General features: G+C 53.5%; 1 protein-coding gene across 1 annotated transcript in view; it reads right to left on the reverse strand.

Moving 5' to 3' along the window:
- DAB2IP (DAB2 interacting protein) overlaps positions 1 to 21997 on the reverse strand; it is a 217109-nt gene extending 195112 nt beyond the window's left edge. The window contains exon 1 of the mRNA XM_025359837.1: positions 21652 to 21997. Coding sequence (XP_025215622.1) covers positions 21652 to 21691 — 40 coding nt within the window. The 5' untranslated portion in view covers positions 21692 to 21997. The remainder of the gene's footprint in view (positions 1 to 21651) is intronic.
- Positions 21998 to 24982: the final 2985 nt, after the last annotated feature.

Genomic DNA, 24982 nt, shown 5'->3' on the forward strand with positions numbered 1-24982 from the left:
GCCACCTCCCCGGAGGCAACACCTCCTTCCTGGGGTGTCCTACATCCAGTGACTAACCAACCCAGGGTCATAAAAGCTTGGCACTGCTCAGGATGACTCTGAAGGGCCATCCCAGCTCCAGGTGTAGGGTGGGCTGAGGCTTGCACTGACTGCGTGGAAGCTCAATTCCTTCTTCTGCCCAGTCCTGCTCCCTCCCCTTCCCCTCCCCTTCCCCTCCCCTTCTCCTCCGCTTCCCCTCCCCTTCCCCTCCCCTTCCCCTCTGCTTCCCCTCCCCTTCCCCTCCCCTTCCCCTCCCCTCCCCTCCCCTTCCCTTCCCTTCCCTTCCCTTCCCTTCTCTTCCCTTCCCTTCCCTTCCACAGGTGTTGAGCCTGAGAGCAGTCCCTGATGGATCTCCTATGCATGAATACCTCTCAGAGTCTGCTCCTGGGGAACCCCACTGGGGATAAGGAGGGCCAGAAACACTTGCTAGGTGCCCAGCTGATGGGAATGACCCAGCAGAATGTCTGATTTGGGGGCTGCCAGTGAGAGACATGTACAGTACTCAAGGGATCACACAAGGTCGCAGGAGGGATGGACAGGCCATCTCGTCTTGAGACAGAAGCAGAAGCTGGAAGCAACTTGGGGTGGCGAGGAGGTCAGGAAATGGAGGGACTCACAGTCTTGACATTTTTTTCCCCTGTGCAGCCAGAAGTAAGGTTGGCTGCTGAGGGGATGGGTAGATAGTAAAACAATTACCAATGAAAGTAATCACCGTAGTGCATGATAATTATTGCCACAGCAGTGGTAAGGCGTGCAGGGCTTCAATGCATGGATAGGAGTTTACCAGGCTGTGTGCCCACAGGGGAAAGTCATCATGGTCAGAGAACCCAGCTGGGCACTGATGTGAGGAGATGGGGGTAGAATTGCCAGATGAAATACAAGATGGCAGATGACCATAAATCGTATATAAACAATCAATTTTTTCTTTTTAGTATAAGTATATCCTGTGCAATATTTGGGACACACTTATACTGAAAAAACTATCCATTTTTTATCCCCTTCTGGCCCCGTCCCTGCAAGGAGCCTTATCTACCAGTGGGTCCCCCACACTTCCGCCAGGTATTCTCAGGTTCCATCTTATTCCTCCTTTACTCAACCACCTCTGGTGGCTCCCCATTGTCCAAACCCTCAATTGGTCATTTGAGGCCCTCTGTTTCCGGACCTTCAGCTACCCTCTCAATCCCATTCTTTTTTTTTTTTTTTTTTTTCCTTTTTGAGACAGGATCTCACTCTGGTTGCCCAGACTGGAGTACAGTGGTAAGATCTCAGCTCACTACAACCTCAACCTCCCAGGCTCAAGTGATTCTCTCACTTCAGCCTCCCAAATAGCTGGGACTATAGGCATACGCCACAACGCCTGGCTAATTTCTGTCTTTTCAGTAGAGTCAGGGTTTCATCATGTTGGTCAGGCTGGTCTTGAACTCCTGGGCTTAAGCAATCTGCCCGCCTCGGCCTCCCAGAGTGCTGGGATTACAGGCATGAGCGACCGTGCCTGGCCTCAACCCCATTCTTGAACCTCTACTTTAATCCCCTGCCTCCGGGTTTTTTCCTCAAGCTGTTTCCTCTGCCTACTCTGCACTCTCCCAAATCCACTCTTCCAGGAAGTCTCCTAGATCTAGATTCCCTGTGGGTGGATAGAAGTAGTCATTTCCACTGATTAGCAGCAGTAGCACTATTTCGCTTCTCTGAGCCTTCATTTCCTTGTCTCTAAAATGGGCACAGTACTGTCTCTCTCATCAGGTTACTGAGGGGACAGGAGACTGTTTAGAAAGCATCAAGTACACCCTTAAATGCTGGCACCCTCCCTGACTGCCTAGATCACTGCCTGGCACCCAGTGGGCACAGAGGCATGTTTGCTGAATCAAATCAACTCAGAGGTCCCGAGCTTTTACAGTTTTTAACTTGCTTCTCGGAATTACCATACCCAACAGTGGAACTTGGAAAAACTCAGTTTCCTGTATTAAGATGATCTTAAAAGGGATGCTTAATGAGGCCACCGTAATTTTTTGTTTGTTTGTTTTTGCTTTGTCACCCAGGCTGGAGTGCAGTGGTGCAATTGTGGCTCACTACAGCCTCCACCTCAAGCAATCCTCCCACCTCAGCCTCCCAAGTAGCTGGGACTGAAGGTATACACCACCTTGCCTGGCTAAATTTTGTATTTTTTTTGTAAAGAAGAGAGTCTTGCTATGCTGCCCAAGCTGGTCTCGAACTCCTGGGCTCAAGTAATCTGCCTGCCTCAGCCTCCCAAAATGCCAGGCCACTGCAATTCAGGCTGCATAACAGATTTCTCCCCTGTAGGTAGGGGCCAAACCAGCTCCCTGCAAGGGCCCATTTTGGACCCAAACATGGCGCCCAGTCTCTCCAGCTCGAAGCAGGTAATATCTGCCACTCACGTGTCTGTCTCAAGCCCTCCCGATCCCAGACCACGAAGGATGATTTCTCATAACTATTACCATAATTACCCAACTGCAACACTATAGAGAAGCGATTCGATGAGCCTGTGATTTTCGCAGTTACTTGTCTCAAATAAGTCACCTGAAGTTCATCTGCCATCAGGATTCATGGCTGTGTTCGGTAATCGTAGGGAATTATTTTGCTAATAACAGAGGTATCTTGATCTAATTTAGTTTTAATGCCAGGAGGTGCCCTCCCAAAATAATCAGCTTCAGGGCAATTCCAATTTCCAGGTTTGTTACATGTTCTGGATAGAAGATAGAAGGAGGCTGAAGTTACTTCTTTATCACTCAAAGTCATCTAGAGGTGACATGGTATCCTACCTCTATGTGTGTGTAGAAGAATGCAGGGAGAGGCCCAGCGACAGCAAGCCAGGGTGGGCTCCCAGCCAGAGGAATGACTGGAAGACACTGATGAGTTAGGACCGTGTCAAGTTAGATCCATAACTAGAGTTCCTGGAAGAACCCTAATTTTTCTTACACCCATTCATTAACCCGTTCTATTAAAAAAAAAAACAAAAACAAACAAAAACAAAAAAACCCCTAACCCTCACCCAGGCTGGAGTCCAGTGGCATGATCTCAGCTCACTGCAACCTGTTTCCTGGGCCCATGCGATCCTCCAGCCTCAGTTTCCTGAGTAGCTGAGACATCAGGTATGCACCACATGCCTGGCTAATTTTTGTATTTTTTGTAGAGACGGGGAGCTTGCTGCCCTGGCTGGTCTCGAACTCCTGAGCTCAAAGCAATCTGTCTGCCTTGGCCTCCCAAAGTGCTGGGATTATAGGTGTGAGTCACTGCTCCCAGCCAATTATCTGCATTATTTTATTCCATTTTGACCATCTCTCCTTAGCAAGACCTAATCTTTGCAGTTATTAATAGAGTCTAAATAATGATAACAAACCCTCGTGCAGCTCTGTTTTAAGTGCTTTAATCCATATCAACTCATTACATCCTGTGAGGGAGGTGAATGCTACTATTATCCTCATTTTGCGGATGAGGTTAAGAAACTTGCCTCAAATCACATATCTAGTAAGGGGCAGAACTGGGATTTGAACCTTCCCCAAGTTCCTATGCAAGGAAGAATCCTGAACCCACCAGGAATTGTTCAGCCTTGACTCTGTGCTCTCACTGACCCCTCGACACTCTGGGATAGAGGTGTTGTTAGCCGCATTTTACTGAGGAAGAAACTGAGTCTCAAGAGGTCATTGATTTGGCCAAGGTCAATGCAGTGAGTAGATAAATGCAGGAGTTGGGACTTGAACTCTGAGATTCTGATTCTAAACCTAGTGCTGCTGGGCACAGTGGCACGCGCCTGTAGTCCAAGCTACTCAGCAGGCTGAGGCAGGAGGACAGTGTGAGGCCAGGAGTCGAAGGCTGCAGTTGGCTAGGATGGCACCTGTGAATAGCTACTGCACTCCAGCTGGGGAAATGCAGAAAGACCCCACCTCTAAAAATAAGTAAAAATAAATAAAAATAAACCTACGGCTGCCTTGTCCAAAGCTGGGAAATTTATGACGTGTTTTTGAATGGCTTTGCCAGCAGACTAGCTATCATTAATTAACTAAGTGCACGGTGATCGTCCTCCCACAAACCCCTCTCCAGCCACTCTGTGCCCCGCTTCCCACTTTGGTCCTCTTTTCTACTTCCCACCCCTTGCTCCAGAAACCAAGTGTCCTTTGTTGCTATTCCCTGTTACCCAACAAAACCTTCTTTCAGATTCCTGATCTTTCCCTCATATGTTTATACTTTCAACAGAGGGCTGTGTGGTCCAGCAGGAGGGGCCAGGAGCTAGAGGTAGCTCTGTCACTCTGTCCTCCCTGGGCACTTAGGATGAAACCTATTTGTCTCTAGGCCTTGTCTTCCAATCTTTACAAGGGGAAGAGGTTAGACCAGTGTTCTTTAAACTACTTAAGCCATGGAGCTCTCATTTTATTTATTTATTTATTTATTTTTTAGAGACAGGGTCTTGCTCTATTGCCCTGTCTAGAGTGCAGTGGTGTGATCACATTATAATTCACTGCAGCCTCAAATTCCTGGGTTCAAGTGACCCAGAACCCTCATTTAAATGAAAATGTTCAGGCAAGCCCAACATTTGTATTGCTATTATTATTATTATTATTGTTATTGTTATTATTTTGAGGCTGGGCATGGTGGCTTACACCTGTAATCTATCTCAAAAAAGAATTCATTTATTTGTTTGTTTTGAAGAAGAGTCTCACTCTGTCACCCAGGCTGGAGTGCAGTGGCAGGATCTCAGCTCACTGCAACCTCTGCAGGACCAGGTTCAAGCGATTCTGCTGCCTCAGCCTCCCCAGTAGCTGGGATTACAGGCATGCACCACTACGCCTGGCTATTTTTTGTATTTTTAGTAGAGACGGGGTTTCACCATGTTGGCCAGGCTGGTCTCAAACTCTTGACCTTGTGATCCACCCGCCTTGGCCTCCCAAAGTGCTGGGATTACAGGCATGAACCACCATGCCCAGCGTCAATGTTTGTATTGTATCAGATGCCAGTGAGCTGCTCTAGTCCAAGTTGGGTTCAAGGAAGAAAGTGTCTCCTACATGCCAACTTCTGAGCTTCTCCTTGGACATGACAGGAAAACCACTGGCCTAGACAGAGCCTATAGGCTCTTGGGGCTCTTAGAGACAGGAATCTAGGATCCACGGATGGCAGGTGATGCCCAAAGTGCTATGTGGGCAGCTAAATGCCCACCTGGGACCCCCCCACCCATCCCCCCAACACCTGTCCTGCCTTGTTGGCTAAACTGTAGAGGGGCCTGCCAGCAAAGCCAGCCTGTGCCCAGGACCCTGACTCTGGGGCACTGAGCTGTCCAGGGGTCTTGCCACAGAGAAATGGTATCTGCTCTGATGCTCAGGGTGTGCCGTCTGTTTGTTCTGGCACGTTCCTCAGTGGCCAGAAGAGTTGGCTACTCCCCTACCCCTGTTACCCTTTTGTTTTCTCTTTCTTGGCCTCTCCCTTTTCCTTTTTGTTTTTTAAACAGAGTCTCACTCAGTTGCCCAGGCTGGAGTGCAGCAGTGTGATCTCAGCTCACTGCAAACTCCACCTCCCAGGTTCAAGCAATTCTCTTGCCTCAGCCTCCCAAGTTGCTGGGACACTACAGACACCTGCCAGCATGCTCAACTAATATTTTGTATTTTGTGTAAAGACGGAGTTTTGCCATGTTGGCCAGGCTGGTCTTGAACTGCTGACCTCAAGTGATCCACCCACCTTGGCCTCCCAAAGTGTTGGGATAAGGGATGAGCCACTACAGCTGGCCAGCTTCTCCCTTTTCTAAAAATATGCTTTGTTTTGTTCTGTTTTCATTGCTCCTTCCCCTTCCCCTTCCCCTTCATCTTTCAACAAATGCTGGCTGGTTGCTGGTCTCAAGCTTTCTGTCCCAAGCCTAAGGCTACAGGGGAATGAGATAAACATGAGGGCTGCCCCCAGGGCAGAGCCTTCACCTGGAGACAGCTGCATCCTGCAGTGACTGTGGCCACCACTGCACTAAGAACTCAGTCACAGGGGCTGGGAAGGCTTCTGGAGGCAGTGGTGAGCAAAGGGGCACCAGCAGGTGAATAGGAGTTTGTCCCGTTTGTGGGGTGGGAATGAATGCAGGCAGGGAGGAGTTAGGTGTTTCCGGCTCAGAAGAGAGGCTTAGCCAGCCCAAGCGTTTGAGGAGCTGTCAATCGCTAGATTTGGCTGAAGCATAAAGTGGTCATTGAGGGGCTATCAGGAGTGGGACATGGTAAGTTGCCCAGGGCGCCGGTGGCCACGGGTCTGGAGAGGCTGTTCCAGAGCTGGGAATAGATCCTGAGGGTTACGGGGGTGCCAGTGGAGGTTTGCAGCAGGGCATGTGGGGCCAGAACTGTATTGTAGAAGTGCACCTGGCTGCCCACAGTTGGAGGTGGGGAGACAGTGAAAATGGGGCTTCCCTTCCCTTCTCACCCCCCACAGCCTGCACCCTCCTCTGAATGCTCTGAGCAGCCCTGGTTCCCTCTGAGACTCAGCATGGGGACAGAAGGAAGGGGGCTTTGGGCTGCCGGCTGCTCATCCCACCCTGGCCTGGCCCCCACCTCAAGGCAGTCCCTGAGCTCTTCACCCCCAGGACCATGAGTCAGGAAAAGTTCAAAGCTTGCTCTCCCCCAGCTGGGATGTTTTGATTTCTGGGCCCTCTGAAAATGGCCCGTTTGTGCTGAGATGCTCAGGCAGATTAGCTTCCAACCCCCTTTCAGCCCTTTCTATCTGAATCCTGGCTCTGACAAGCCCCTTCCCCAGCCCTGCAGCCCCTCTTGGCCCCAGATGACTGTCCTCACTTCCCCCCACAGCCCCCCACTGTGGTGAAGGAGGGGGAGGTCCTATCCCCAAACACAAGCTCTTTTGTTCCAACTGGCAGCTTGGCCCTGGGCCCTGCACCCGCTGCTGGTGGGGTTTCCTAGCACTTAATGAGCCCGGGGTCAGCTGAAGGATGGGGAGTTGGCATTGAGGGGCTGGGGACAGGGGCTGGAGCACAGGCGATTTCTGGCTGCAGCTTTGGACCTGTCCCTCCTCTGCTCAAATCTCTCCCATGGCTCCTGCCTACTCTACTGGGACTGCTGAGGTGAGCAGAGACCCCAGGCTCCTTGCAGCTCTCACACAGCCTCGTCTGCCTCTCCCTGGAGCAGGACTAGGCACTTGGGCTGCTCAGTGCAGACTCAGAGCAGGGATGCACAAAGTGGGAAGCATGCAGGCTTTGAAGCCAGCAGGACCAGAGTTCAAATCCTGACTCTGCCACTTCCTGGTAGTACGACCAGGGGCAAATCACAAATCTCTGTGTGCCTCAGTTTCCTCCCCGTAAAATGGGGCTACATTTTCCAACCAGAGTTCTATGAGCTCCAGCACAAAATGCTCATGCACTTTCCCTTCCCTTTCTCTTGTTCCTTAAGAGTCTGGCTGGCTCCCCTCCTGAAGGTACAAGGTGCAAAGAAGATAGTCAGAGCTGTCTTCCTCCTCCTCCCCCACAAGTTGAGCGTGCACTGGGCTGCCAAGGACAGTGGGGCATGAAGACCTTTAATGCCACTAGATAGAGAACTGGAGGCTGAGCAGGCCTGGGGTCGGGGGTAGCCAGTCCAGGAACCCACTGCCCTCTTGGCTCTGGGTCTTCTCGGCCTCCCTCCTTGGGCTAGGCTTCTCCTGCTGGGATTGTGAGCTCCCAGAGGTGGGCAGCCACCCAGCCTCACCTGAGCTGGCTCAGGGGTGGTTTGGGTCTTAGGAATTCCAGGGAGACGCAGCACAACCCTGTTCCTCCCTGCCTGAAACTATTCAGGGCTCCTCCAGGTGCAAGATAAAGCCCAATCTCCTGATCCCGGCATTTGAGGCCACTACCCCAGCCCGGCCGACCTCTCCAGGCCTGCCCACCTGGATTTTGGGGGGCAGCCTCACTGAATCACTCAAAGTTCTTAGATGGGCTGCCGGACGCGGTGGCTCACGCCTGTAATCCCAGCACTTTGGGAGGCCGAGGCGGGCGGATCACGAGGTCAGGAGATCGAGACCACCCTGGCTAGCACGGTGAAACTCCGTCTCTACTAAAAATACAAAAAAATTAGCTGGGCGTGGTGGCGGGCGCCTGTAGTCCCAGCTACTCGGGAGGTTAAGGCAGGAGAATGGTGTGAACTCGGGATGCAGAGCTTGCAGTGAGCCGAGATCCCGCCACGGGACTCCAGCCTGGGCGACAGAGCGAGACTCTGTCTCAAAATAAATAAATAAATAAATAAATAAATAAATAAATAAAAGTTCTTAGATGGGCTACTCTGTAGTTCTCAACTCCAGGCCTTTCCTCTGTGGTTCCCTCTGCCTGTTCACTACCTCCATCCACCAAGCCAAACTCTGGTGTTTTGTTTTGCTTTGTTTTTAGAGATGGGCTCTCCCTATGTTGCCCAGGCTGGTCTCCTAGCCTCAAGCGATCCTCCTCCTTTGGCCTCTCAAAAGTGCTAGAATAGCAGGCACAAGCCACTGTACCTGGCCTTAGGTCTCTGGTTATCTTTAAGGTCAGCATCTTCTCCTTCCCACCTACCCCCAGAGGCCTCCCCACCATGGGATGTCACTGTAGCCTTGAGTGCCTATTCTAAGCGATTTCTTAAGGCAGAGACCCAGCCTCATGCTTTCCTGGGTGCATGCTTCCCCTCTAGCACTCAGCATGGAGCTGGCACAGAGAAGGCACAAATTAAAAGAAGTGAACCTGGGTAGTGAACAAAGACCAGGGCTCCAACAGTCCTCCTCCAATTCCAGCAGCTGCCCCTTAGAGTCACCTGGTGGGGCAAGGGAGGAGGGAAAAAAGAAGGAGGGTTGTAGACATTGCAATATCCAGGCCCCTTCTAGACTAAACTGAATCCAAATCTCTAGGGTAAGGCTGGGCATCGTTCCTACCCAGAATGATCCTGAGGCATATCAAGGATTAGAACTTTCTGGAAGATTCAGGTCTCCCTCCTCCCACCCAGGTGCAGTGGGCAAGGTGAGGCCAAGTCCTGCAGGAGGCTTTGAGTGCTCCTTAATACCCCACTGTGTTGCATTGATTGGAGAAGCGCTTTATAGCTTGCAAAGTACTTTCACTTGCATGGAGTCATTCATTCATTCATTATTCATTGAACAAATATGCAGAAAGTGCCGGGGCCACAGAGATGAAGCTCCAAGGTGTGTGGCAGAGACAGGTGCGTGGACTGACAGATTGATGAACAAGGCCATAAGGTGTGACAGGGCTGCCCCCAGAGCCCTTAGCAGAACCGGTCAGGGGCACAGAGGAGGAGGGTATTGAGCCTATGTTAGGGAGGCCCCCTGGTCTGGGTGGTACTGGCAAGGCAGAAGGTCCAGGTAGGGGCTGGCAGAGGTGCAGGTGGCAGAGGTGGACTTGGTCCTGCCATGAGCAGGGGTATGAGGACACACAGATGTGAGGAGGGACGGTGGGGACTGCAGAGGGCCTGGCCTGGGCACCTGGTGGCTTAGCTGGGAGCCTGCAGGAAAGACCGAGAAAGGATGAAGAGAGAGGCGAGAGGAATGCCAGGAGAGGAGACGGTGGGGTCCTCGTTGCGGGGGTGGGTTGGTGAGAGATTCAAGCAATGGTAAACACAAATGATTATAACAACAGCCAGGATCAACTGAGGCCTCATTCTCTGCTAGAACAGTTCTCATAATTTTTAAAATAAGCATGAACACTGTTACTCCTCTCAGTAACCTGTGAGGGGAGTACCAGGGTAACCATCCCATCTCACACGTGGGAAAACCGAGATTCAGAGAATATCATTTCCGCTGGTGAGGGGCAGAGATCTGATGGTGTGGGGTTCCAGGCACCCTGCCCTGACCTACCCCCCACCAGAGCCTCCGCGGAGAGGACTGTAAGATGACTCCCCAAGAGAAAGCCCTGGATTCTGCAGTTGGTATTCCATTGGTGGGCTCGGTCAGAGCAGCTTTGAGGCAGGGAGTGGTGTCGAGTTGCACGATGCCAGTGGGGAAGCAGAGATCAGGAGAACATGGGCTGGTAATCCCAGCTACTCGAGAGGCTGAGGCAGGAGAATAGCTTGAACCTGGGAGGCGGAGGTTGCAGTGAGCCAAGATCGTGCCTCTGCACTCCAGCCTGGGTGACAGAGCAAGACTTCATCTCAAAAAAAAAAAAGAAAAGAAAAAAGAAAGAAGAAGGACATGGGCCAGAGAGGATGAGGCAATGAGGATGGGATGGGATGGGAGAGACTTGGGCTCTTTGCAGGGCTGGAGAAAGGGCCAGCAAGGGGGTCCTCATACAGGCAGGAGGGTGGGCAGGAGATGCAGAGCCCAGGGAGCAAGGTTGGCCTCAGCTGGGGAATTGACGGAGGGAGAGGAGAACTGAAGCAAAAATCCCCTGGAGCTTGGTAGGGCCCCGGAGAAGCTGTCGGGGGCTTGAGCCTCACTTCTCTCTTGCTGCCAGGCACAGTAGGCCCTCGGCTAAGTCTTTGTGGACCCCATTCTGCTGGGGAGGGGGAGGTTTGCAGGAGTCACTAGCGGGAGAGGAGGGGAAGCGGGGAGCAGGGAGAGCCCAGCAGGAGGGAGAAAGAGAGAGAGAGGCAGAGATAGAGAGAGAGAGAGATAGAGATGATTGAGACAGAAAGACAGAGAGATAGGGACAGAGATGGAGAAACAGAAAGACAGAGACAAAATGAGACAGAGATAGACCTAGAGAGAGCCTCTGAAAGGACTGCCCAACCCCTCCCTGCTGTCAGGGACCAAATCTGAAAGAAGAGGCTCAGAAGGGGTTGGGGGACAGCCACCCCTACCCCACCCACCACAGAACTGGCAAATGAGAGACTAAAGGGTCTTCTGAGCAGGGCACCCACCCCCAGATTCCCTGGTGCCTTGGCTTCAGGGCCATAGAGTCAGCTTAGCTTCTCAGCCAAGGACAGGCCTTCCCAGGAGGGAGGGATCTCCACCTCCACCCCCGCCTGGGGGCAGGAGAATCCCGACCTGGGACAGTCCCTGAGGACCCCTGAGTGACGCTCTGACCTTGGGCTGCAGGGCCTAGAGTCCGGTGCCTGCTCCCTCTGCTGAACCACCTGCCCTATTGACCTCTGGCTGCCGTCTGGCTCCCTCGGGCTGTGGTTTGAGGACCCTGCCCTCCACCACCACCTAAGAGCTGTGTCCTCCATTTTCCATGCCTAACACCCCACCATCAGCAAAGGGCAGTGTGAGGCCATTTGTCACAGAGACAGCATGGGAGGAGAGAAAGAGGGTCTTGGGCAGGGCTGCAGGTGGCACAGGCACCCCCAGCCATGTCTGTTCTTGCAGTCCCTGGCGCTGGCTTTTCTGGGGCACGGACCGACTCTTTCTGGTGCAGTGTCTGTGGAACCCCAGAGCGGGAGTGTGGGCCCCGCGCTCTCACGTGCTCACTCACGGGCTCCTGAGGAGACAGCCTGCCGAGACAGAGGCCCACTGGCAGGCACACCGTGGAGCTCCTGCACTCACGCACGCCTGCCCGTGTGGGCAACACAGAGACGCCCTGGGAATGTAGGTCACCGGCTGGAATGCTTCGAGCCTGGGGTGCTGGTGATCCGGCCATCCAGCACCCGCTTCCAGATTGGACAGAAATCCACCCCCCTTCCACCCGCCTCTTTCCCCGCTCTGCCGAGACAATCTGACCCAAAGCTCCTCAGGCTTGTGTTTTCTCTCCTCCAGAATCCCACTGGCTGGGGCTCTGTCCAGGGGAGGGGGCAGGGCTCCTTGTCCATGCAGCTTCTTCTCTGTGTCTGTCCCTGTGCTGGGCGATGTGGAGTCTACAAGACATGGAGGGATGTGGCTCCCACTTTGAAGAGGACATCTCTAAGGCAGAGTCCAAGAGATGTCCTCAGACCAGAGGCGAGTAATGGTCAAGGGGAGAACAGAGCACTGCTTTGTCAGGGCCAGGCTGGCTTCCTGGGGGAGGTGATAGGACCCTGTTTGGGCAGTTGAATAAGGGCTTCTGCAAGCCTGGGAAAGGGAGTGGTTCTGACACACACCGAGAAGGCCCCAGCAGCTTCTCTCCCTCCCCTCTGGAATCCAGGCCTCTCTCAAAGGTGACTGTCACCAACTCCTCTAGAGATAGCCACTGGAGGGCCCTGCAGGCCCTTCAGACACAGCAAGCCCAGAACATCATTCCCCCTTCCACCCCACAATCTGCCCTTCCACCCAGGTTCCCCTGTCAGTGTGGACACCAACATCTCCTGCCACACAGGCCAGAGATCAGGGTTATCCTGACTTCTTTCTTTACCCACCCAGCCTCCCCTCCAAGTTTTCACTGTGGTTCACCAAGCAGCTCACAGCTCAGAGATGCAAATGGACTTTACTCATCAAAGTGCAGTGGGGTAGCAGAAAACCCAGGGAGCCTAGTCAGCCCAAATAAGCTAGTCACGGAAGGCTTCTTGGAGGAGGTGACCTGAGCTGAGACTTCAGGATGGGCAGGATTGACCAGGTTGGAGGGGTAGTAGGGAAGGCTAAGATGAAAGAGTGTTTTAGGCAGGGGTAACAGCAAGTACAAAGGTGAGGGAGAGACAGAGGCATATTCAAGGCAGAAATTAATTCATGATGGTGAGAGTGGCAAGAAAGAGGGGTGTGGCTTGGAGATGAGAGCAGAAATGTATCTGCAGGGTCAGACCATGAACTGCGTTAAGCCCTGTTAATGAGTTTGGATTTTATCCTGCTGCAGTGGTGGGCCTTGTGAAGTTTTTTGAATGCCTATGTGTGGCCCCTTCTGGCTACACATGAAGGATGAGTTGGGGGGACAGGTAGAGATGGAGAGCCCCAGGAAGAGGCAAAGCAGCTGTGCAGGTGTCCAAGATGAGGCCTGGCCTGAAGTGGGGGCTGGGAGATGGAGAGTTGGAGTGGATCTCTGGACCTCTTAGGAGGTAGCATGGACTGTAAGCAGGCCTGGTTTCATCTTCTCTGACCTCCATCTTCCCATGATGTAACAGGGAATGGACACGAGGACCTCGGGAGAACCTTCCCCTGGGGTCTCCCCACACCTTGGCCATTTGCTATTTGTTCCAGCCTCCCTGGGCTTCCAGAGGTGAGACTTTGGGAGGAATCCCAGCTGGGAGGACCACAGCTCTGGCTTTGGAAGACCCAGGGTGGGCTCAGCGGCCCAGGGCATTCCACCCAGCAGAAGGAATGGACTGGACAGTGGGAGCAGAGGGCTGGACTCTGGATATCCTGCAGTCAGCCTTGGGAGGCCAGTGAGGGGAAGCTGGGGACACACTGGGCCTGATGCATGGGGTCCACCTGCCTCTTTGGAATAGGGAGGGCTGCGGCAGCCATCCAGCAACCTGAGCTTGAGTCAGGCCCTGTTACTTGAAGGACTGATACTCAAGCGAGTGTGTCAGTCTCTTCCTCTATAAAATGGGAATTGAACAATATGCCAAGAAACACATTTGGTGGTAGGAAAGCTTAGGGGACACGGATCATGCTACTGATTGACTTAAAGATCTGTGACTCTGCACCAGGTCCCATGGCGGAGGAGCCAGCCTGAGGCAGTGGCTGTCCAGGACCACAGAAGAAGGAAGGATCTATCCTGCTTAGTCCTCAAGAGAGGAGCCCTGCGCGATGGCTGCTGTGGTCCCCATCCCTCTGAGGCTCAGAGAATCAATGGGCCTGGCTCACAGGTCACATGGAGGCACAGTAGATAGAAGCCCAGGCCTGGGGGTGTTAATTGCAGTTCAGGAGGGGCTCTCCAGGAGCCTATGGGAAGTGAAATGACCGCGACCTATGCACACAGGCGCTCCTTCCCTTTCCCTGTCCCTCTCTCTGGGGACACCAACTCTTCTCTCTTGAGCTTTATCCTGGCTCTTCCCCGCCCAGCTTCAGGCACAGGGACTCCCTCCTCACCCGCCACCCCTCACTGCAGCCTCAGCCCCTTACCTTGTTATGAGGCCAGCTGCTCAGGCTTGTGTGCGGAAATGACCGGAGCCTCTCCTGAGCTGGCCTCTTTGTTCTTTATTGTCTGTTTTTCCTGATTGAGCCTCTTCCCAGAGTCTCAGGGCAAGGGGAGCGGGCACGTGGCTCTACCACGCATCCACCTGCCCAGCTGGGCAAGTTCAGAAGCCCCCCGCATGGCTGGCCAGCAGAACTGAGGCTCCCCTGGGCATGGGAAAGGGCCCTGGATTGGGGACCAGGAGACCCAGGGGGGTGGTGGGAGCAGCCCAAAGTGGAGAAAGCGCACAGCAGTCTGGGAGTCCTGGGTTTGAATCACAAGTGTTCCTCAGTCGCTGTGTGGCAGGGCCCTTCTAAGCCTGGATTGTCTCATCTGAGCTGTGGGGTTGTTCCTTCCTCTGTGAGGAGTCGATGGAGAATATTTAGCAGAGAGTAAATGCTCATAAACGGGACCCCAGCTCTGCCTTCTTGGCCTAATTTTTTCACTTCTAGAAGGGCTCCAGGTATGAATGTGGCATCTCTTCTTTGATTTTTCTGAGACCCAGGCAGCCTGGTCTAGGACAGAGCCCTTGAACAACATGGAAGGAATCTAGATTCTGGCATCCCTTCCCCATTCCAGACAGGCTAGGCTGGTGTCAGTTTCACAGATGGGGTAACGGAGGCTCAACAAGAGCCCAGGTCTTTGGCTGGCACCTGTTGAGTGAGACGAGTGGCAGAGCCAGGAGGAGGCCTCAGAGGAAGGGCAGGCCTAAGCAGGAGAAGCGAGATGATGAATGGGAGGCCAGTGGCCGGACACATAGCTATTACTTTTTACGATTATTATCTGTCACCAGTTGAAGCTAATCCCTTTGCCTCTCAAAGGAAGGCCCAAGGAGTCATGACATCAGGCCCCCTGATGACATCAGGCTATTGTGGCCTCAAATTGTCCTCTCTTTAGACCATCACAGGCCCACAGCTGAGTCTGCCTCTCGCCTTGCCCAGCCAAGCTGACATGGCTCCTGCCACATCTGAGCTGCTTCAGTGAACGCTCCCCAGGAGAGGGGATTTTCCACCGGCACAGAGAGGGGCCTCCAGGTGGCAGCTTTGGCACACAATGGCTCTCAGGACTGCAGCAAAATAAAGATATCAGGCTTTGTGGCTGGAGCGAGCTGGGTTCAAATCAGTGCACTCACTATGTGATCAGGGCCAGTCATGTAACCTCCCTGGGCCTCAATTTTCTCATCTGGAAAATGAGGCTAACAGCAACCCACCAAGTGTATCACAAGGATTCAGAAGACAATGTAGGCCAGATGCAGTGGCTCACACCTGTAATCCCAGCACTTTGGGAGGCCGAGGTGGGCAGATCACCTGAGGTCAGGAGTTCGAGACCAGCCTGGCTCACACGGCAAAACCCCATCTCTACAAAAATAGAAAAATTAGCTGTGCATGGTGTTGCATGCCTGTAGTCCCAGCTACTCAGGAGGCTGAGGCAGGAGAACCTCTTGAATCCAGGAGGTGGAGGTTGCAGTGAGCTGAGATCATGCCACAGTACTCTAACCTGGGCGACAGAGTGAGACTCTATCTCAAAAATAAAACAAAACAAAACAATGCTGGGCACGGTGGCTCACTCCTGTAATCCCAGCACTTTGGGAGGCCAAGGCAGGTGGATCACCTGAGGTCAGGAGTTTGAGACCAGCCTGACCAACATGGCAAAACCCTATCTCTACCAAAAAATTCAAAATTAGCTGGGCTTGGTGACGCATGCCTGTAATCCCAGCTACTTGGGAGGCTGAGGCAGGAGAATCGCTTAAACCTAGGAGGTAGAGGTTGCAGTAAGCCGAGATTGTGCCATTGCACTCCAGCCTGGGCAACAAGAGCGAAACTCTGTCTCTAAAACAAACAAACAAACAAAAACAGAAGACAGTGTAGATACAGTGCCTTCGGATCCTGGCATGGAGTAGGTGCTTACCGAATGATACTGGTTATTACAGCAGCAGCACTTGGAAGTTTACAAGCTCACATCCACCTGCTTCTCTGCTGGGATCTCCCAACAACCCTGGGGTAGATGCCCATGCTGCTTGTCATCAGGAAGAAATGGAAAGTTCTGAGCTGTTGAGCTGCCTGCTCCACCTCCATGATATCCAAAGCAACCATCCCCTTCTGGAGGGTTTATCCCAGCGGGCTATCTGAGCCCAATCCCCTCCTGTATGAGTCACAGACTCCCCCTGACAGGTGTCCAACCTCACACTCTTTTGCCTCCTTACCCCTCCAGAGCTCCAAGACCACCAGGAAAACAGGCAAGACAGGGCTGAGTCTGCCCATTTGTCAGATGAGGAAGCTGAGGCTAAGTCAGGGCAGGGACTTTGTCCAGGCCACCCAATAACAGAGAGAACTGGGACGAGATGCAGGCCTGCTCTCTTGGGGCATGGGGCCCAGCGCCCTCAGCTGACAGCTAAGGAACCAGAAGTCCGGAGTCGGGGAGGATGCCTAAGGATGCGGAGCAAGTTAAGGGCAGGATCCAGCTCATGCTACTCATTAATTCACTCACTCTCGCTCACTTATTCATTCATTCATTCACTCATCCACTGAGTATGTATGGAGTGCCTTCTCAGGACCAGTGCTGTGCAACACCCTGGGAACCCAGTGGCAGACAAGATACAGCTCCTGCCCTCAAGGGCCTTATAGTCTCCTGTGGGAGTCAGGCCGGTGAGCAGGCAATGAAAATACACCCTGGCAGAGGAAGCACCAGGAGCTGTCGGCAGGGTACAGGTAGGAGGTGGTACCCATGAAGTGGGAGAAATAGCAGGACTCCAAGAGAACCTGAAGAAAGTATATTTTGCAGGGCAGAGCCTTTTCTTTTATACTGGCCACTGCCAGGCCTCCCTCTTGCCCCCTTCTTTGGAAATCACAAGGCAGACAGAAAGGACATGCTTCTCTGAGCTGGACTTTTCACACAGCTCCAAGGGGCTGGCACCAGAGGGGAATAGTCACATCTTGTCTGGCCGTCACCCCAATTTACACCTGGGGAAACTAAGGCCAATCACAAGGGCTCTGCAGGGGTTAGTGCTGAGTTTCCAAGCTCTCCTCTTCTCCTCACCTTCCTGCCTCTGACTGTCCTGTAAAACAAACCTCTGCACCCGTGTCTGCTCCTCTCTGCAGCCGTGTCTGAGCCCTTCTTGGCCTTGCTCTAAGGGGCTCCCACTGCCAGACCACCCAATAGGGCTCTGCTCAGTCCTGCCTGCTAAGAGGCTTAGGCCTCCAGAACTTCAGTGCCAGTGGCTGTGGATTCCCCACCATGCCATGGCCAAACCCTTTCAGCCTCTGAACACCTGATAAATGCAATCGGAGCTGGGATCTTCACCAGAAGGGCGCTTTGCTCAGCTTGAAGCAAGGAGAGGTGTCCAGAGCCTCACCCCCAGATTTGCAGCTCCCAACCCTTCCCCATCCCCATCAATGTTCCCTAGCCCCCTAAAGGAGCTCAGCTTGCCAACCCCTGGCTGAGATTGTAAGTATCAGAGAATGCGCTAAAGCATCACCAGTCTCCATGCCTTTTCACCCGCTGTTCCTTCTGCCCTGGATTGCCTTTCCTCGCCTCTTTGCCTGAACCAACTGCATTTGTTCACTCACTCTTTCAACAAGCATTTGTTGGATGCTTACTCCTGACAGGTGGAGAACTATGCTCTGGGGATCCAGAGAGCTTAGAGACTCGTGGGAGACGCAGGTGAAACATATCAGCATGCAATAATGTGTAGCGCACATATGAACACGTCCATAAAGGAAAAGTAGGGCTGTGAAAGTGAGTCTCATTTGATGCATTGGGGGAACATGGTTTAAGGACGGCTTTTCTGAGGAGGTGACTTTTCAGTTGATACTGGGAAGAGGAGGAGGAGTTAGCTTAGGGAAGAGAAAGAGGAAGGGTGCCCAAAGGCCCTGAGGGGAGACTCAGCTTGGGGACATGAGGAAGGTCAGATCCGATGGCTGGAAGCGAGGGAGTGAGGGGTGAGGGAGGAAGAGTTCAATCATGAAGGAGCAGAGGAGGCAGGCCCTGGCGAAGGGACCCTGTGGGCAGCAGCGGGAAAGAGAGCCCCAGGAGAAGGGGTCAGCCAGAGAGAACGGGAGGAAACTTCGAGAGCACCCTGTCCCAGAAGCCAGGCCAGCACTGTGGCTCATGCCTGTAATCCCAGCACTTTGGGAGGCCGAGGTGGGCAGATTGCGAGATCCCAGGAGTTTGAGACCAGCCTGGGCAACATGGGCAAACCCTGTCTCTACAAAGACTACAAAAATTAGCCAGGCATGGTGGTGCGTGCCTGTAGTCCAGCTACTCTGAAGGCTGAAGCAGGAGGATTGCTTACACCCAGGAGGTTGAAGCTGCAGTAAGCTGTGATCATGCCACTGCACTCCAGCCTGGGTGACAGAGAGAGACCCTGTCTCAATAAAAAAAGGAGAGTGTGGTGGACTGAACATGTGTATCCCTCCTACCCTCAAGTCATATGTTGAACTCCCAATGTGGCTCTGTTTGGAAATGGGGCCTCTAATGAGTAATTAAGGTTAAATGAAGTCATAAGGATGGGTCCCTAGTAGGATTAGTGTCCTTATAAGAAGAGACAAAAGGATCACAGCACTTTGGGAGGCTGAGGCAGGTGGATCACTTGAGCTCAGGAGTTTGAGACCAGCCTGGGCAACATGGCGAAAACCTGTCTCTACCAAAAATACAAAAAATTAGCTGGGTATGGTGATGTGCACCTGTGGTCCCAGCTACTCGGGAGGCTGAGGTGGGAGGATAGATTGAGCCTGGGAAGTGGAGGTTGCAGCTGAGCCGTGATTGCACCACTGCACTCCAGCCTGGGTGACAGAATAAGACCCCATTTCAAAAAGAAAAGAAAAAAAAGAGAGAGAGAGAGAGAGAGAAAAGGGCTGACTGCTTTGGCTCACGCCTATAATCCCAGCACTTGGGACCCTGAGGCATTGGGATTGCTTGAGCCCAACAGTTCTAAACCAGCCTGGGCAACATATCAAGACCCCATCTCCACACAAAAAAATTAATAAGTGGGGTGTGGTGGCATGCATCTGTAGTCACAGCTACTCAGGAGGCTAAGACAGAAGGATCCCTTGAGCCTAGGAGTTCAAGGCTACAGTGACATTTGATCACATCATTGCAAAATGTTGTTATTATTTTTGAGACCGAGTCTTGCTCTCTGTCGTCCAGGCTGGAGTGCAGCGGCATGATCTTGGCTCACTGTAGCTTCTGCCTCTCGAGCTCAAGTGGTTCTCATGCCTCAGCCTCCCGAGTAGCTGAGATTACAGGCATGCACCACCACGCCTGGTTAATTTTTTGTATTTTTAGTAGAGATGGGGTTTCACCGTATTGGCCAGGCTGGCCTCACACTCCTGACTTCAAGTGATCCACCTGCCTCAGCCTCCCAAAGTGCTGGGATTTCAGGCGTGAGCCACTGCGCCCAGGCTTCTGCTTTAATTTCTGTTTCTGAAAACTTTGTTGTGTGAGTCACTTTGTCTATTTTGTTACAGCAGCCTGAGCTGACCAATACAGAGGGAATCATTGACTTCTTCAGTGGCGGAGTCACCTCTGCCAGGAAGTCTTTCTGGAATCCAAGTATGGGGTTAGGGCTTCCACGTGCCTTGACTTCCGCCATCAGAGCACCTGCCTCTCTCTCAGATTAGCCTAGGAATGTCACAAGGTTTGATTTGTTCTTGAACCCCAAAGCCCAGTCCAGAACCTGTAAGTAATTGTTAAATGAACGAATGTAGAACCAGGGCTCAGACTGGGGAAGTGACTCACTGAGACCGCAGTTTTCCTGTGCTGCCCTGACCCAGGATGGCCTCCTTCAGCCCTGGACCCCTGAGACTGGCTGGGTGGGAGACCTTGGCTGGAAAAGCTGGACTCCTCTCCAGCTGGGCCTGGGATTGCTCCCAGAGAGAGCCTGGGCTCCACTCCATGCCTGCTCGTCCCTTTCCTAAGGCCCCCTCTGTCCCTTTCCTCTTCCTCTTGAATCCCTTACCTCCCTGCCTGGCTAGCTTCCAGGAGATCAGCAACCGGCCTCGTGACAGGCCAGGACAAGGAGTTGATTGTGCACAGGGTCTTTCTGTGAGGGTGGAGGCAGCCTCAGTTTCCAGCCTTGCCCAGCCCAGAGGCTGCTACTAGCAAATCTGGAGGACAGCAAGTGGGGGCTGTGGGCTCCTGAGATATCCCTGGCTGGGGCTAGTCCTCCCCACCCGCTTGTCTGCCTCTTCAAAGGTCAATGCCCTCCCTAGGGGAGCATCCATACATCCAATGAGCCGATACCCATCCCTATGCCATGCTTCCAGTGAATAGCTCTGGAGGCAGGCAGGCCTGTCCCACACCCTCAGGCTGTCTGCCCCTCGCCTCCCCAAGGACCGTATCACTCTGAATTTAGTCTGGGATTGTTTGTCTGTCTCCCATTCCATACTGAGAGCTCTTCCAGGCCAAGGGCTGCTCTCCCTATTTTTTCCCACTCTCCTCCCTTTCTCTTCTCCTCCTTCCATACTAAGCACCAGTTATTTGTTAGGACTGAGTTCCTCATTCCTACACACCCCTGACTCTGACACGGGGTTTGGCGCACGGAGGTCACTCTGCATGCATCAACTGCCCCCCACCACCGAGTGCCCAAAGATGCCAGGTCTGTGGGCTAGGTCTTGCCAAGCTTCACTAAGGGCTACAGCTCCAAACGTGGCAAAGGGCCCCTCTCCTTGGAAAGGGCTGAGCTCCTGCAGGAGGAAGGAAATTTGGCCTTGGATCTGTGCCAGGCAGCGAGGCCTGGATGTGGTCGGGGAATGTCCAGAGAAACAAGAGCTTGGTTTTCTTAGTAGAACTGTGGTCTCAGGAGGACCTGAGCCCCTGGAAGGCTGACCTGACCCAAGCTGGGATGAGGTCGCCCTGCAATTACCACCTCTTCCGAGGCCAACAGGCCTTCTCCCTGCTGAGTCCTAAAACCTGCTGCCCCACCCCCTTCCCCATGCCCAGCCTTGGTCCCTCGGCCACACTTTTGCACTCCTGCATCCCTCCTTGATTGTCCAGAGACAGCCAGGCTGTGCTGGGCATCCCAGCCAAAAGTGAGCTCTCTGGCCAGGCTGAGCAGTGCAGGAGCTGAGTTACTGCATCCCTGGAGCCCCAGGCCCGCAGAAACCGCCACGAAGGAACCCTTCCGCGTCTTATAAATCCCTGTTCCATACTCTGCATAGTCTCTGTCCCAAGCAACTTTTCCCCAATAATGCATGCAGGGCTTCCAGTGGCCTGGGCAGCTGCACAGGGGCAGCTCCCTGGTGGCAGCCACTGGGGCCCTGTCACACGGGGAGTGCTTTCAGCATGAGCCCCGGCCTTTAATTACAAGGTATGTTCCTGTTGCCTCTTCCATCTATATTTATCTGTAGGATCGCACTAATTGAATTCCCCACAGCACAGGGCAGGCCTGGCGAACAGCGAGGCAGGCAGACAGGCAGGGGGGCTGCAAAACTTCCTTCGTTTCCTTCTTGGCCAAGAGCAAAACAGAAGCAGCTGAGAAACTCTCTCTCCCTCCCCTGGACCTTGTCAATGCCTGGAGTCTGAGGGGCTGCCCACTCCAGGGACCCTCCAGCCCTGAGCCTCATAACCCAAGGCATCCATGCCCACCCATGGGTCCCAAGACCAGACAGTGCCCAGATGCCTGACTGCCTCCCTGCTTCAACTCAGATTCCTATAGCAGAGAACAGTCCGTTGAGCAGAGAGGCTGAAACCCCCAACTCTGCACTTTGCCGGCACCGTCTTACCGTAGGAGTCGTCTTGGTCCAGGAGGGAGTCGGGCTCCATGGCATGTGGGCCCCCAGCCCCTGGCCCCACCTGATTTATGAACCGAGGCTGTCTCCATGAGCGTCTGGGTTCCTCCTTTTGTATTCCATCTGGCGGCTTTTCCAACTAGATGACTGGGTATTCCTGCAAGCAGGCCCCTTTCCAGCCCTCGCCTTCATACAGTACATTTAAAGTAGCAGTAACCTCTTTTTCCTCCCCCCGCAGCCTGACTGGAAACATTAGAAGGGACTGAGGCAGTGAGATGTCTAAAATAGGAAGACGCCGGGACGGTTGGCCTGGCTGCCCGTGATGCTGGCTGCGGGGATCTGGCCCGGCTGTGCAGATGGAAAAGCTAAGAGGTGAGGCTGAGATGGGCTTAGCATCTGGAAGCCGCCTCTGGGGCCCAGGGGGTTTGCAGGACGCGGGGAGCCCAGCCCTCCAGGGGAGGGGTTGGGGGGTCTGCTCTGTTTACCCCCAGTGCCCAAACCCCAGGGGCTTCTCCCAGGCCCTGCTGGAACCTCCCACTCAAATCTGTTCTACAGACATTTCCCGCAGTGTGGGGGATGCAGAAATTGACTCATCCATCCATTCAGTTAGTCACTAAATATTTTTTGAGCATCTAGTCGGCACCAGACACCGTGCCCGGTGCTGAGTTTGCAGCAGGGAGCGAGGCACAGTGCCTGGCTTCTTGGAGCTCACAGGAAAACAGGTCATTGCAGCACAGTGTGTGATGCAAGAGCTGCAGGAACACACAGAAGGGGCACCTCACCAGGATGGAAGAGGTGGTCAGGGAAGGCTTCCTGGAGGAATGGGCACATAAGCTGGGGCCTAAAGGATGAGCAGGAGTTACCCAGGTACAGAAGGAGAGAGTGACCTGTGTAATAGCCCTGAGGTGAAAGGGTGCATGGGGCGTTCAGTGCCCCCCTAATAAGTTCCAGGTGGTTGGTGAGAGATGGGATCGGAGAGCCAGGGAGAGAGTCAGGAATGGGTTGGACAGGGCCTTTGGGGATGGCTCCAGGCCTGCCCAGAGGAGGGTCCATGAGAATGACATGATCCGGACTGTCCTCTGGGAAGGCCTCCCTGGTGACCTTGTAAAAGAGGGGAAGCCGCCAAGCCACCAGGGCAGAGGGAGATGCAGGCTCCACAGCCACAGCTGTAGGATCCCTGGGTGCTATTTATTAAGCAGACGCCAGAGGTGGGCACGGTTTCGAGTACTGCCCACATTGTCTCATACACTCCTTACTCTGGTCCCTTCCAGGAGAAACTGTGGTTCTCCTATTTTACAGATGGGGACAATGCAGTTTAGAGAGGTGATGTGACTTGACCAAGGCCACAGTTGTGAGTGACCTCCAGGGCAGGCATGGACCCCAGAGAGGGCGTAGCCTTGGTGCTGGGATGGTAGAGAGGACAAAGATGCATCTCAATCAGTCTGCATTCAATCTGCATCTCCTGGCTGGGCACGGTGGCTCACACCTGTAATCCCGGCACTTCGGGAGGCCGAGGCAGGTGGATCACCTGAGGTCAGGAGTTCGAGACCAGCCTGGCCAACATGGAGAAACCCCCGTCTCTACTAAAAATACAAAACATTAGCCTAGGGTGGTGGTGTGTGCCTGTAATTCCAGCCACTTAGGAGGCTGAGGCTGGAGAATCACTTGAATCTGGGAGGTGGAGGTTGCAGTGAGCAGAGATCAGGCCACTGCACTCCAACCTGGGTGACAGAGTGAGACTCCATCTCAAAAAAAGTCTTCATCTGCCTCTCCCACAAGCCCACCCAGACCACAGGGCAGTACCGTGGGCTTATGGGAGACAGCTTCATTTGGGCTCAATCAGGGAAGGCTGCTGAGAGGAGGAGGTGTTTGAACTGGGCAGAGAAAGAAGAGCAGAATTTGATGGGCCAAGCAGGGAAAAATGAGTGTCCCAGTTAGAAGGAATGGCACAAGCAAAGGCATGGAGGCAGGAAGGTAACACACAATGGAAATGACAGGTGACTGGGAGGACGTCAGGGTTGATAAGCAGGTTTGGGCTAGATCAAGAAAGGGCCTGGAGTGCCAGCCTGGGGGTGTGGGTGGGTTCCAGAGGGTGATACACAGCCCCAGCAGGCATTTGTTCCAGGGAAATGACCTCCTTCTCAATGGCTGCCTGGGAGCTCCTGCAAGCAGCTCCTTACAGCCTTCTTAACGCTCTGCTCTGAAAGCAGGAGAAATCCTCTGTCCCCACAGCATGGCTGGAACACTAGAAGCCAAACCTTGGTGACCTGGTTTTTGGAGACATGGCTCTGGTGCTGGGGTGGAGGAGACATTTAGAGAAGGGAGATACAGGAAGACAGGGAGTCAAGGCAGAAGGCTAACAGGAGGGTCCAGGCCAGGGATGGCAAGGAGGTAAGAACCCACCGGGCTTGCTGCCGGCCACCCACTGCTGCCCAGCGGCTCCCAGAGCAGCCAGTGGCTGCTGACGTGGTTGGCCTGGTGACAGGGAGGCTCCTTCTGTCACTCGTCACCCCTCCTCCCCCACCTCGGATGACAGGGATCCCAGCTCCCAACTTCCTGCTGCCTTAATTATGGGGAGACTGGCCCTACCCAGGCTAGCTGCAGGCACCAGGCTCCCCGGCTCTAATCAGTGGGTAGGGCAGGCTGGGGGTTGAGGAGGCAGAAGGGGGAAATCAGGTCCTTGAACCACTAGCCAATAGATGGATTCAGGTACAGCTCTCCCTAGTCCTCCAAGGCCCCAGGGGATCTGCGTGCCCATTTGTACATATGCACACGCGGTCTCTTTTCAGATAGAATGTGGTGGTTAGCAGGATGGGGCTGAAATTGACAACCTGGATTTATATCCAGGCTCTGCCACCAACTAGCTGGGTGCCACTGGGTGAGTTACTCAACTCTTGTGAGTCGTGTTGGCAGAATGGGGCTACTCAAGCCCTTACTTCAGAGGGTTATTGTGCAGACAAAAGGGGTAATGTGCATCAAAGCCTTAGGGCAGGTCTGGGTGTGTCTCAAGCATTCAGTAAAGGGCAATGCTCATCCTCATGCAAATTTTATCATCTCCACAACCTAGTAAAGGAAGCGTGGGAGAACATGGGCCCATTTTACAGATGAGGAAACTGAGGGTCCGAAAGAAAGGACTCAACTTGAGGGTCTACGTGGAGGCTCAGGATGTACCCTTCACTTGGCTGGCTGTAACCCCAGAACCTGCTGAGAGCAGAAGTAGGTCTTAGTGGGAAGAAGATGTGGACCCCAGCTCTGGCGGTGCCTCCAGGCAGTGGTGTGACCTAGGGAGAGGGTCTTGCTTCCCTGGGCCTCACTTTCTTCACCA

The sequence above is a fragment of the Theropithecus gelada genome, chromosome 15 (assembly GCF_003255815.1).
Source record: "Theropithecus gelada isolate Dixy chromosome 15, Tgel_1.0, whole genome shotgun sequence".
NCBI lineage: Eukaryota > Metazoa > Chordata > Mammalia > Primates > Cercopithecidae > Theropithecus > Theropithecus gelada.